This window comes from Nelusetta ayraudi, unplaced genomic scaffold (assembly GCF_046127955.1).
Source record: "Nelusetta ayraudi isolate G7.1 ecotype Tasmania unplaced genomic scaffold, CSIRO-AGI_Nayr_v1 ptg000052l, whole genome shotgun sequence".
Classification (NCBI taxonomy): Eukaryota; Metazoa; Chordata; class Actinopteri; order Tetraodontiformes; family Monacanthidae; genus Nelusetta; species Nelusetta ayraudi.
In genome coordinates, this window is record NW_027466102.1 from 3,856,978 (window position 1) to 3,869,345 (window position 12,368).

Sequence of the window (12,368 nt, forward strand, 5' to 3'; positions counted from 1 at the left end):
CGGCCGTTTACGCCCACATGATAGGGATGGGCGATATGGACAAAAAAATTTATCACGATGATTTCTGGCATTTATTGCGATAACGATAAAAGTGACGATAAAAAAATATAATATAATTCAACTTCATCTTTTGGGATTTTTTTTTAAACCGCACATTTTCGAAACCGCACTCGAAAAAAACGCGTTTACACGAAGCCTTATTTTGTAACTAAAAATAAAAAAATAAAAAAAATCCCGTTGACATTATACGCTGGAAACGACTGAAAACAATGTAGTACCTACGCCCGGCCTGGTGTGGCGCCGCAAGTTTACTCCCTGAAGGCGGAAGAAGAAGAAGAAGAGAGTAGAAGAAGAGTGAAAGTTCGCTAACATGTTTGCGTTTCCTGCCTCAACATGCCGGTCCGCCGACCCAAAAAGAAAATAAATAAAAAGTAAAACAGGATTTTTGCAAATCTTTTTCCGGGTGTTTTATTTTCACTTTGCACACAACCCACGATCGATTCTCGAGCAAGTGCGTTGCGCACCGCGAGATGACATATTCTAACCGCATCGTGATTTTTTTTTTGACTATATATCGCCCATCCCTACCACGTGACTTACCAGACAGCGTCACGCTGGTGTGTTTGGTCTCCACGCAGGTGAACTGATCTCCGTTGTGGGTGTAGTCAATCACGTAGCCATCGACGGGCTGAAGCGGGGCCCTCCAGCTGACCAGGATGCTGCCGTTCAAGGTTGTGGTCTGGATGTCGGTGATCTGAGGGAGGCCTGCCAAGTGAGAAGACGTTGATTGCTTGGTCGAGGAGCCACTTACAGGGCACGGCTTCATCGTAAAGAGGCTCACACTGGGATCAAGAAATCAATAAACAAACCCATTAAGGAAGCAAACTGAAAGTAGCAGAACTCACTTTTCTCTCCGACAGCCGGGACGTAAACAGACTCCTCCACAAAGACGGTTTCATTTCGAAGGACCGTGAGGGTTATCGTGTGCGCACTGGGGCTTATTTCACAAATTGAGTTTTGGCATAAAACACCCGCACGGGCTCCTCGTTCATGGTAGGGAGCGTGTTTGACAGTGTAGGTCAATGCGTCCTTGCAGGCCGAAGGAGCATCCTGGGTAGACAAGACAAGATTAGTCAGAGACACTCTGGAGTCGCATGGTCGGCGGTTGCGCCGACGGCAAACAGAAGTCACCTCATTTCATCCTAACGGGTTCTACGTAAAAGAAAAGAAACCGACTGGCGTCCTCACCGTCCACACGGCACGAACTTTTCTCACACGCTCCCTTCCAATTAGCGTCCTCCACAGGCGTGGCTTGTAATCGCTCTCTGAGAAAGGAATTTGGAATTCGGAATTATGGGGGATCACCGATTGCATGCGGAATTGACACAAAATTGTTCGACAAAAAAGCTAAATCTGTTCAGGAGGGACTTGAGTTTGCCTTAACGTAGACAATCCTAGCGAGTGGATGCAAAATAAAGCAATTTCCCATGTTGCACCATTAATTAATTAATTGAAGAGTGAAATGTGATTGTTATGGAGCTTTGGCAAAAAAACAAAACAAAACAAAAAAAACAACAACTGTGCACTCCCCACATTCTTATCTCATGGCCGACAGGATAAACACAAGAGTTTCAACTTCCTTTGATTCAACTCAACATGTTATTCGGGGAATGAAAAGCAACACTCCGGATGGAAGGACTTTTTGGCACAATAAGACCTGGCACCAAACCCATTAGTTAAAAAGGCTGAGGCCTGGCCTCCGCTGCCGGAACACAACGTTTCCCAAAGCCTGCGGTGGGCATGGTGACGTGAATCACGACGCAAGTCTCATGTTCCACTACATGGTTGGGTGGAATAGTTCATAGTCGAGTCTCATTTATGCACGTTGGCGCATGCAAGATCACCTTTGATAATAACCGTGGTTTGTGTGGGGCTGATAGATTTGCCGCTGACAAAGAACTGCACAATTGTTGAAAGCCACAGTTTACTACTCGAGATCCCACCCAAAACAACATACTTGTGAAAGACAAGTGGGGAATTCGTCTCGTGATAACTGGGTCATTGTCTCATCGCTGAATAACGAGGCTCGTTTGTCAAGCCAAACATGTCGCCAAAGTAATTGATCTTGTTACTTATTAGACACTCCCAAGACAAAACGCTCTGTTATCTGATGAAGATTAAACAAGAGGGATTTTTAGAGACCAAAGGATGAGAAAAATTGCAAATGACAGTGCCTGCTCTCCGTTTCTGAAAGAGCTTTTGCTGCTTCATTCCCAAGACTCCTCTGAGAGTCAGTGTTTCAGTTACCAAAGTCCAGGGAGGACAAATGAATTTTGTCTTCCGTTAACGCAAGATAAGAAGCAGATCACGGATTGCTAAAAGACAGCACGACCTTTCACGTACAGGTGGTCGCTATTGTTTGTTTTTCGCCACATCTTGATGTTTGTGCAGACTGCCGGTGAGGGTGATTTGGAGGCAGTTCTTACTGTTTAGTGGGGTTAAAAATGTTTTCTCTTGGCTCCACTTGCTCCAGGGGCCCCCGGCCAAAGCACAGCAGACCGCAAACGTGTAGTTGCTGCAGGAGTCCATGCTGTCGACGGTCACGCTCCCTTCGGCCAAACCTTCTTTCAGAGCATTAACTTGGAGCACCCACTGAGGAACGAGATCGAACGGGAAAACCCAATCAGACGCTATGACAGTCCATTAACATCCAAGGAACACTGCATCCATTTCAAATCTATACTCGATGGCTAACACCACCAGCTGCTGGCATGAAGTTAATTTGTTGCTAATGTAGCATCAATCTCACTCATTAATAATAGATTGTTTTTTTATTTTAATCGATACAATTTGTCACACAACTAAAACAACAAATAAAAAGGAGCTTAGTGGCACATGTGATAATACAGTGATGCGTTTTTGTTTTTTGTTTTTTTTTTGGGGGGGGGGGGGCACAAAAATGTTGTGCCATTTACCTCTCCAGTTCCTTTGCCAATGGCCTGTAAAATAAAAAGAAAGAAGAAAAACAGGACAGTCTCACTCAGTGGGATTTGCGAACGTAATTTCAACACAATTGCCTACATGAGATCCATTGTTACGATGAGCAGAATTGACTGTGTAACATGTAAAATATATATATATGTACGTTTTGTGATGTAAAAAATAACGGGCAGCTTAAAAATTGGATAGACAATTCCTCCACTTGTGCTGAAAACATGTCAAACTTTTCTTCATATTGTCGATGCTATTTTAAATATATATATATATTTTGCATTATGAGCAAAAGCTGTTGCATGACAACTTGTAAAGAGGCCTGGAATAAAATGACGCGCACACACCTTCTGGTGTCTCACTTGACAATTGTACTGATACGGCGTGGCGCGATACTGGATGCCCCACTTAAACAGCATGTGACGAGAGTGGGCCGTCAAACTGAGGATCCTCGGCGGGGGGATTTTCACTGGGCAAACACAAGTGCAGTGAAACATCCCAAATGAAGTGCATTTATATTGCAAATGAGACGCATCACTTCTACAGCCATCACTTCATGGTACTCACAGATTTTCAGCGATTCAAATTCGTACTGGTCGGAGAAAACTTCCCCGTAATCAGATTTCGCTCTCACTGTGATATTATGGCGTCCAAAGAAAGTCATGTTACCCATGATGTCAGAGTAATTGGTGGTGCAACTTGTTTCCTGCGACCTACAGACTTCATATGGGGGAGTGCATGTGGAAGAAGTGCTGTAAGAAAAACACGTTTTCGAGTTAGCTTCTGCATGTTTTGCACCCGCAGAATAAACCTCCACACACACACACACACACACACACACACACACACACACACACACACACACACACACACACACACACATAGTGCACACTTTTTTTTATTTTTACCATATAACTGTGTAATTGATTATTCGAGGGAAGTCCGTTTGATCCTCCCATTTGCACTTAAAGAGTTTTGGCGTGGCCATTATTTCATCTTTATCATCTTCATAATACAGCATGCAGGACAATTTGCTGGGTTTGGCTGCGAAAAGGCAAACAATAGGCATTAAGATAGCAAGTCATCTGAAAGGACACAAGCCTTAATGACAAGGAGGAAGAGGAGAAACATCTGTTACTGTAAGTCCGTATGAAGGTGCCCCCGATGACTATATCAGTTTTAAGTCTGCGGCACTCCAGTGTAGCCATGCGGTCGGTGAAGTTCCGCAGTGTGAGGACAGTGTGCGAGGAGTTGATTCGTTTCGACTCGTGCCCTTTGTCGGGTCTGTTGTCCTGTTTCCAGCGGACTCCTTCCTGGGTGCATGACGTGAGGCACACGATCTGAACGCTGGATCCCCTTTCAATGAACACATCTTTGGGGATAACGTCGCAGCCGCTCTCGTCTGAACCTGCAGGAAATGATTGCAAGGACTGAGAGTCAATAAATTATTGTTGTGGAAAGCAACAAAGGAAAAGACTTGGGGGGGACGGTTGAAAAATGGAAGCAATTAGTCCTCATTTTGATGACGGTATTACAAACACACAGCTGGAGCTATTAGTTAGCGTTGGTCATCAAGGCAAGGAAATTCATCACAATGGAAAACTATTATGACGAATAGTTTGACCGTTACCTGGAAATTCCAAGTAAAGTTAAAACAATGTCATAAATTGTGCTCTTTTGCTCGCGTTGACATTTTCTAGCTTAAAGTGGCCACAACATTCTGAGCTGAACTATCATCACAAAGATGTTGAATTGTTGAGCTATCACGCAAACCTTGCACAACTCAAATCCGAGGTGTTTTAAGCTCATCTCAGCACTGAGGGGCCAATCTTAAAGCGGCCCCTAGAAACTGCAGAAGAAGAAGCAGCAAATAATGTAGGTTGCAAAGACAGTTGCTGAGCAGATGAGTGTGGATGCCGGAACATTGCATTCAGAAAAGACAAAAGAATAGTACTTAAGGCTTTTGTTCATGGATAAAAAGTCTTTTTTTTTCTTTCTTAACTCCCACCTGTCTTTTCCAAGAGTTTAGTTACGTACCGCACTCTTAGTCTGAAGAGGGCGGCATCGAGCGGAACGCGCGCAAGCTACCTCAGCAAGTAGGCTATGCGCTGGATGGATGGGCAATAAACTAAAATGAGGTGAGCATGTTTCCATGTGCTGTTATAACAATGAGACTGTTTTGCGGAAATTAGACTTTCATTTGGTGCAAATTCAAGGATTATGCCCAGACTTCCAAACTCCTTGAAGCAGACAGACCCGTAATCTGCACTTTCAAGAGAAGAGTGTTGCGCTCGAGACAATAGTTCTCCGATTCCAATCGGAGTGCTCAAACTCTGATCATAATCGGACTAAGGTGTTTACATGCACGTGAGTTCTCCGATCATAATTGGACTACGGCAACAATTCGAATTTAGAGCCATGTAAACACACTGACTATCATTGTGAAAATCTTCTGAAAAACCGAAACACTAAAATGGCAGGTGATTGTGAATCCTCATTTAGTTTTTAGAAAAGCAGGCATCAGAGAGCCTCTTTCATTTCTTTCAGAGGCCATGTAAATTTACACGCAAATGTACATGTTATCAGCCAAGAGCAGGCATGGCATGTTGTGTTTTTAGGTATATAAGGTATGAGGAGAATAAAATTGGGCCAAAGATTGAGTCGTAGGGAACTTGGCTTAAGCGGGCAGCATACAAAGCAGTGTTGACAGACACCAAACTAGTCAGATTAGATCTCAAGCCCTTCGAGGCAGCGTCTAACCCAACACAGTGCAGCCACAAGGTGGAAACATTAGAACAGAAGATTCACCTGCATCAGTGGTAATAAAAGGTCGATATTAATACTAATAAAAAGTAATATGGTGCATATAGCATATTTAGCTTTCAGATTTTTTGAAAAGCCAAACAAACAGACATTATTTATTTTTTATCATGAATGTCTGTCAGTCAGTATTTGTGTTTACTGTTGATACCAGCCCTACTGGTCTGATCTTTTTCGATTTTTATTACAGGTAAACTGGTCCTGTGTTGTGTTGACATGCCAAAAACATCATATTATTGAGAGAATCACTGACATCTGCTCACTTCAGTCATTTCTTCACGTGGTTGTCTGGATCAGTCACATGCATGCATGTGTTTAATCCTCTTTGGATACAAAGGACAAGCACGATTTGCTGATTGCAGTACTTTTGAGCATTTATGGAACCGAAGCTCTGGTGGCTTTCAACAGCTTTGTGTGAAATATGTTTTCAATTAAAAGTTGTAAAATGTACAACTCAGAAGATGAAAATGATGCAATATATGACAGCTTATTCTGTCAGAATGTTTTGACGCGGTTGAGAACACCACCAGTTCAGATATACTAGGCATATTTATTAAATGACACACGAGCCCCCAATCACGTTAATTAGTTTTGGGTCAAGTCAAGACAAGTTAAAATCCTGGTTTCTGTTTATTGACCTACTTCAGCCGCAGCCAAAGTGAAATATGAAACAAAACAAAACCAAGTCACTCCCAGAACCCGCCTCGGCCATAAATAATCCCTTAATACATTTTTGGCATTTCAAACTTATGATTTATATTATAATTTATGTAAAACAAGCGTAAGCAAAAATAGCCAAAAAAACATCAACGTAGAAATAATGTTAACTTACCTTTGCAAATGAGAGGTGTTAAAAATAAGATGGCTATCACACGAAGGAAATACATCTTTCTTATTCTACTAGAACCACAGCTCAAAACTGTCCATTTCGGGTCCATTTGAAGCAGCTATGAGTGGTGGTGGTGGGGAAAGCAAAAAGAATGATAAAAAAAAAACAAAAAAAACAAAAAAAAAACTGTCTGTTCCAGAAAACAGAGGTCTGCAACGTTTCCTCTACATCCTCTCTACTTCGGCCAAGAAGTTACAGGAACTGAGGCAAACCGTGGGTCTAACTGGAGGTATTACTCAACTGAAAAAAACAAGCCAGCAAAGAGGAAGCACAGATCCTCGGCTACAGATTTTGCTGAATGTATCCCTGAAGACATGGGGAGGGGGGTGGGGGTGGGAGGACACTTAAAAATTAACGGGTGAATTAATGGTGAAATAATTACTAGATGAGATCAGTACCAGGAAAAAAAAAACAAAAAAAACCCAAAACGAAACAAAAAGAAAAAAAACAATCAGAGTTGACTGGACATAACTTGGCTGCATTACTTTAAAAGTGGATTTACAAAGTGGCTGAGGAAGTACGGAGATTCGCGTGGACTTGATTTGATCGACAACAATACACTATAGAGATAATAATTTTGCTTGAGGTTTTCGTGTAAAACATGTAATAATTTGATAACATATCTTTTATATATGTTTTCAAGTTAATTGCGATGACGTTTAGGGATTGTAAAAAAAACAACAACAACAACGAGGCAGTACATTGAGAAAATGAGTTTCCAGTAATAAGGGCAAAACCAGATAAAAGATTGTGGATACAAAGTTTCGCAACTTGACGCGCATCAATGAATTTTCAGTCACCTCACACCTTAGCAACAGCAGCGGCACAAAGCAACACAACACAAACGTCCAATCAACACGGAGCAACTTTGACCGACTCACAGCAGTACTTATCTGGACACACAGCTCCACCTAGTGGTTGTTTCACATAATTTCTGAGAGGCTGAAAACCTAACTAAAGTTTTTTTTTTTGCTTTTTTTCCTTTTTCTTTTTCTTTGACAGCCTTATGTAGTTATACACAAAACACTGAGTGGTGCAAATGTACAACACGCTACATGTATAACAAATATAATATAAATAATAGATGTCTTCTTTCAATGTCAGTGCTTAACATTGCTAGCTTTCTTTACGGAAAAAAATACGTCTTACAGTAGTGTCATAAGTTGGCTTTGACCTTTTTAGTGGCTTTTTTTTTGTTTGTTTGTTTCATTTTATGTAACATATCAAAATAGGTTAAATGTTTATTAATGCGGTACACCTTATGCGCTCGTCATTTCCGCTTCTTAGCAGAGTATGCAAGTGTTTCCGGGTCAGTGATGTCACTCGCTTACTCAACGCCGAGGTGCTATTTTTTGAAGCTTGCCCTTACCTTGCACCGCTGCCCGCATTCATGTCCGCTGCGGTTCTAGTAGCCGCGGTTGTCGGCGGCGGGGTGCTGCTTTTTCTGCGCCGTCTCTTCCCGCGGCAGAAAGCGGCCAAGTTGCTCCGCTATACCGCCGACACCATGCGCGGAAAGACAGTGGTCGTCACCGGGGCTAACTGCGGCATAGGGAAAGCCCTGGCCGGCGAGCTGCTGAAGCTCCAAGCCCGGGTCGTCATGGCCTGCAGAGACGTGGGGAGCGCCGAGGAGGCAGCCAGGGACATCAGGAAACAAGCTGGAGCACAACAGGGGGAGGTGGTCATCAAACACCTGGACCTCGCTTCCCTTCGGTCGGTCCGGAAGTTCTGCGAGGAAATCCGCGAGGTAGGTGTGTGTGTGTGTGTGTGGGGGGGGGGTCTATTGTGTTTAGATCAGAACGGACAGACGGTAATTTAGCCGGAGAGTACTGTCCATGGTGCTGAACTCCTCCCAGTGTCATCTCTTAATTCCTGCTCACTTCATAAAATGAATAACCTGGCATAATAATAATAATAATAATAATAATAATAATAATAATAATAATAATAATAATAATAATAACAATAATAATACTTGCTGTAGAACCCCCTGTTGACTTGGACCAGCACCCCTTGTGAAGGAAGTATATCATTACAGCACTTAGTCTTACTCTACCCTCAAGACGTTTTGCCTTTTGCAAGCTTACCCTTATAAATGAGAAACAGTCGCTCACTTCTTCACAGTTTTGTGAAATACGTATTTTCTTTGCCAATGAATGTTGCGTGATGCGCTAATGATTACTATATATTTTTCCATGATCTGTTGATGCTTTATTAACCTTACTAATGATTTCTTACAATTATATATGTCTCTTGGGCATCACCAAATCTCAAGGAATAAAAAAAAAAAAAAAAAAAGGTCCAGCCTTCATTTGTCTTGCTTGGTCCACTTCACATGAAACATGTGCTAAAACACACCGTTTTGCAAAGTTGACAGTGACACTTCTTGTTTACATCCTTCCCAGGCCTGTTTTAAGTGTTCTTCTAAATAGGTGCAAGGAACAGCATCTCACCTCAATCATTAGTGTTAGGAGAGCGCTAAAACCGACAGTCGAATGTCCTGTCTTTTTGAGATCCATTAAGAATTTTGGATGATCGTGCTGTTCAAGAGCCTTGCAGGAAAGCAAACAAAATCGAAATGAACTTTTCTTTTTATTCTGACCCTTTAGGAAGAATCCAAAATTGACGTGCTCGTCAACAACGCAGGCGTCTATCAGTGTCCCTACACTAAGACGGACGATGGCTTCGAGATGCAGCTTGGCGTCAATCACCTGGGCCACTTCCTCCTAACTCATCTCCTCCTGGACACCCTGAAGACCTCGGCCCCCAGCCGCATCGTCGTCGTTTCCTCCAAGCTGTACAAATACGGCAAAATCAACTTTGACGACCTGAACAGCGAGCAGAGCTACAACAAGGCTTTCTGCTACAGTCAGAGCAAATTGGCCAACCTGCTGTTCACGCTTGAACTGTCTCGTCGGCTCGAAGGCACGGGAGTCACAGTCAACGCTCTCACCCCGGGCATCGTCAGGACCAGGCTGGGCAGGCACGTCCAAATCCCGCTGCTGGCAAAGCCGCTCTTCTACCTCGCATCGCTGCTCTTTTTTAAGAGTCCGCTGGAGGGGGCCCAGACGCCCCTCTATCTAGCCTGCTCCCCCGAAGTGGAGGGCGTGTCAGGAAAGTGTTTTGCCAACTGCGAAGAGGAGGAGCTGAAGCCCAAAGCCACAGATGAGCAGGCGGCCAAGAGGCTGTGGGACGTTAGCATGAGGATGGCCGGACTGACTGACAGAGCTGCGGAGGAGCATTGAGGACTGCAGCGTCATCGCAGAGGTGGAACTGTGGGAGAGCCTGATCGCAACCATGGCGATGTGATGATTGTTTTTTGGTTTGTATTTAATGATATACAATGATGCCAGTGTGGTCTACAAACTCTGTGGTGTTAACTGGAGCGAGAGTCAGTTACCTTGAGTGTATAAGATCAACCAAACAGAAGCGGGCCCAATAATTTTTTTTTTTTTTCCAGTACGACACAACGACAGGAAGTGTGAATATATACTCTTCCTCAAACGGAAGTATTTATTATAATCTGGGTCAGGTATGGATAAACATGTGTTGCCTTGACTTGATTGTTTATCATGCTGGGTTAACAAAAGATGTGACCTTTAAATAAAATATGTAAGAGCTGTGGTTCTCATCAAAATGCAGCATAAAACGATTCTTTACAATGTATGCCTTCTTTGTATTGGGTTGTTTTCTATGCCATAACTCAAATAAAAGTTTGATGACAAGTCGTAAATTGGGTTCTTTTGCGAATAGCTTTAACCTGGGGTCAGTTTCTTCAGAAACATGAGGGCAAGTTTGAAAACTTAAATACTAAATAACCATAAAAACAGTGTGGCTGTAAGTATAAATCTTACTCTCTGCCTGTGATGTTTGCACCAATGCTGCCAAAGAGTTAGATCTCAGACCCTCTCCTGCACTGTGGGTGGATGTTATTGCTCTCTGTGCAAATCACAGAGAGCAGCTTGCTCAGCGTGCTTTTACATGTGTTTTACAGAAGACAATAAGGGTGGTGGTGGGGGGAGGGGCTTAATTTCCTTCCCCTCTGTTGACGCATTTGTTGTGTAAACGATCTCTGCTGTGCTTGAAGAAGAGTGTTGACGTGTAATGGTGTGCTGCCGCACTCTGGCTCCCTCCTGTGGCAGAGTTGAGTGTTACATCCAGCTCATGCTGCACGTGCAAGAGTGTATAAACACTGGTCCACTCCCAATTTCGTTCTTTGAAAGTAGTGGATTAGTTGAGCCGGATGTTTAAATGTAATGTAAAAAATATAATTTAGTGTTGTTGCTTTCACATCTCATACATCTAATAGCTATCGTAATATCATAATATATATATATAATATAATACGTATATATATAATATAGATCTAATAAATCTAAATCTTATAATATCTAATATTATCGTAATATCCATCCATCCATCCATCCATCCATTTTCAATACCCGTGTCCTTCTGCAGTCAGGGCCACGGGGGTCTGCTGGAGCCTATACATTTGTGTGTGTGTGTGTATATATATATATATATATACATCTACACAAACACATATATATGTACACACACACACACACATATATAAATATATATATATGGTTTACTCTTTTGATCCATTTCAATATTATTCACGGCATTCCACGCGTAATCTCAAATACACTTCGTTTCCGTGTCCAACACAATACAAGTGTATTTGGTGCCAAACTTTTCTCAGTGTTCACACAATGACATGCAGTCATACAACCGACCATACATCCCTTTATGGCTCTGCCAATTTCCTTTTCCACCCGCCTGTTTTTGAAATCTCCACTGCGATGAAGCATATTTTTACGCAGTGACTCAGCTGGATATCCGCGCGTAGCCGTGGCCGTCTTTGACTGATGAGGAACCTCCCACCACTTCAGCGACTCCACTGTGGCTCAGCACGTGTTGTCTTTCACTGAAGTGGGAGCTGTGATTTCTTCTGAAGGAATTCAGATTTTACATTCCCACTTATGGCCATATGTACATAATAAATGTAAGTCTTGCAGCGTGTGTGTGTATATTTTGTGCTTTATTAGGTGAGCAAAACAACTAAAATATCTAAACATGCATCACTGTCAAAGAAACAGGGTTCACAGATGCTTAGTAGGGGGTGCGGTCATCCAAATCTGAGGTAGAACGGGGGTGGGGGGGCCAAAAAGAAGAAGTTGTACAGAAGAGCAAAAACAAAGAAATGTTGACTGTTGGTTCTAGGAAACATTCAGTCGGGAGCAATATAACACATCGAGTGATAATGCATAATTCAACCAACAGAAGCAAAACAAAGTGTACATTCGTCTTTCTAAGTGATTTATTTGTGGCTGTTCTCTCCCTCTGTTCAACATTCACAGTAAAATCCTCACAAGGCCGACGTTGTTCCAGTAGATTTGAAATAATGACGGAAACAAATTGATGTGTCCTTTAGACCGGAATCAATTCTCTGCTAAATCCAATTAAAGGATTGGCAGCCATTAAATTATGTACAGAGTTCCAGGCTTATCAAGGTTTGTATCATTTTTTTTTTTTTTTAGAGGGTGGGGGATTGTTTTAGACGTATTTCTTGCTAATAGCTACATACAAAATATATCACTCAAATATAGGTATAAGTATATATTTATATATTTGTCATTAAATACACAGACATTGTTACAAATGTTAC

The 12,368-nt window shown here is 42.3% G+C and overlaps 2 protein-coding genes across 3 annotated transcripts in view; one reads left to right on the forward strand and one right to left on the reverse strand.

Moving 5' to 3' along the window:
- Positions 1-6,912, reverse strand: part of LOC142896263 (interleukin-6 receptor subunit beta-like) — a 127,947-nt gene extending 121,035 nt beyond the window's left edge. The window contains exons 1-10 of one of the 2 annotated variants that reach the window (XM_076037851.1): positions 6,644-6,912; positions 4,130-4,399; positions 3,900-4,035; positions 3,559-3,743; positions 3,339-3,460; positions 2,976-2,999; positions 2,487-2,652; positions 1,249-1,325; positions 906-1,110; positions 601-765 (exon numbers count right to left, since the gene is read on the reverse strand). In XM_076037851.1, the coding sequence (XP_075893966.1) occupies positions 601-765; positions 906-1,110; positions 1,249-1,325; positions 2,487-2,652; positions 2,976-2,999; positions 3,339-3,460; positions 3,559-3,743; positions 3,900-4,035; positions 4,130-4,399; positions 6,644-6,749 (1,456 nt within the window). In that variant the 5' untranslated portion in view covers positions 6,750-6,912. The remainder of the gene's footprint in view (positions 1-600; positions 766-905; positions 1,111-1,248; positions 1,326-2,486; positions 2,653-2,975; positions 3,000-3,338; positions 3,461-3,558; positions 3,744-3,899; positions 4,036-4,129; positions 4,400-6,643) is intronic. The other variant, XM_076037850.1, reaches the window with a different exon arrangement.
- Positions 6,913-8,013: 1,101 nt separating this feature from the next.
- rdh14b (retinol dehydrogenase 14b) lies at positions 8,014-10,424 on the forward strand. The gene is made up of 2 exons (XM_076037633.1): positions 8,014-8,444; positions 9,307-10,424. Exons 1-2 carry the CDS (start codon positions 8,091-8,093, stop codon positions 9,940-9,942), a joined length of 990 nt encoding a protein of 329 aa, XP_075893748.1. The 5' UTR covers positions 8,014-8,090; the 3' UTR covers positions 9,943-10,424.
- Positions 10,425-12,368: the final 1,944 nt, after the last annotated feature.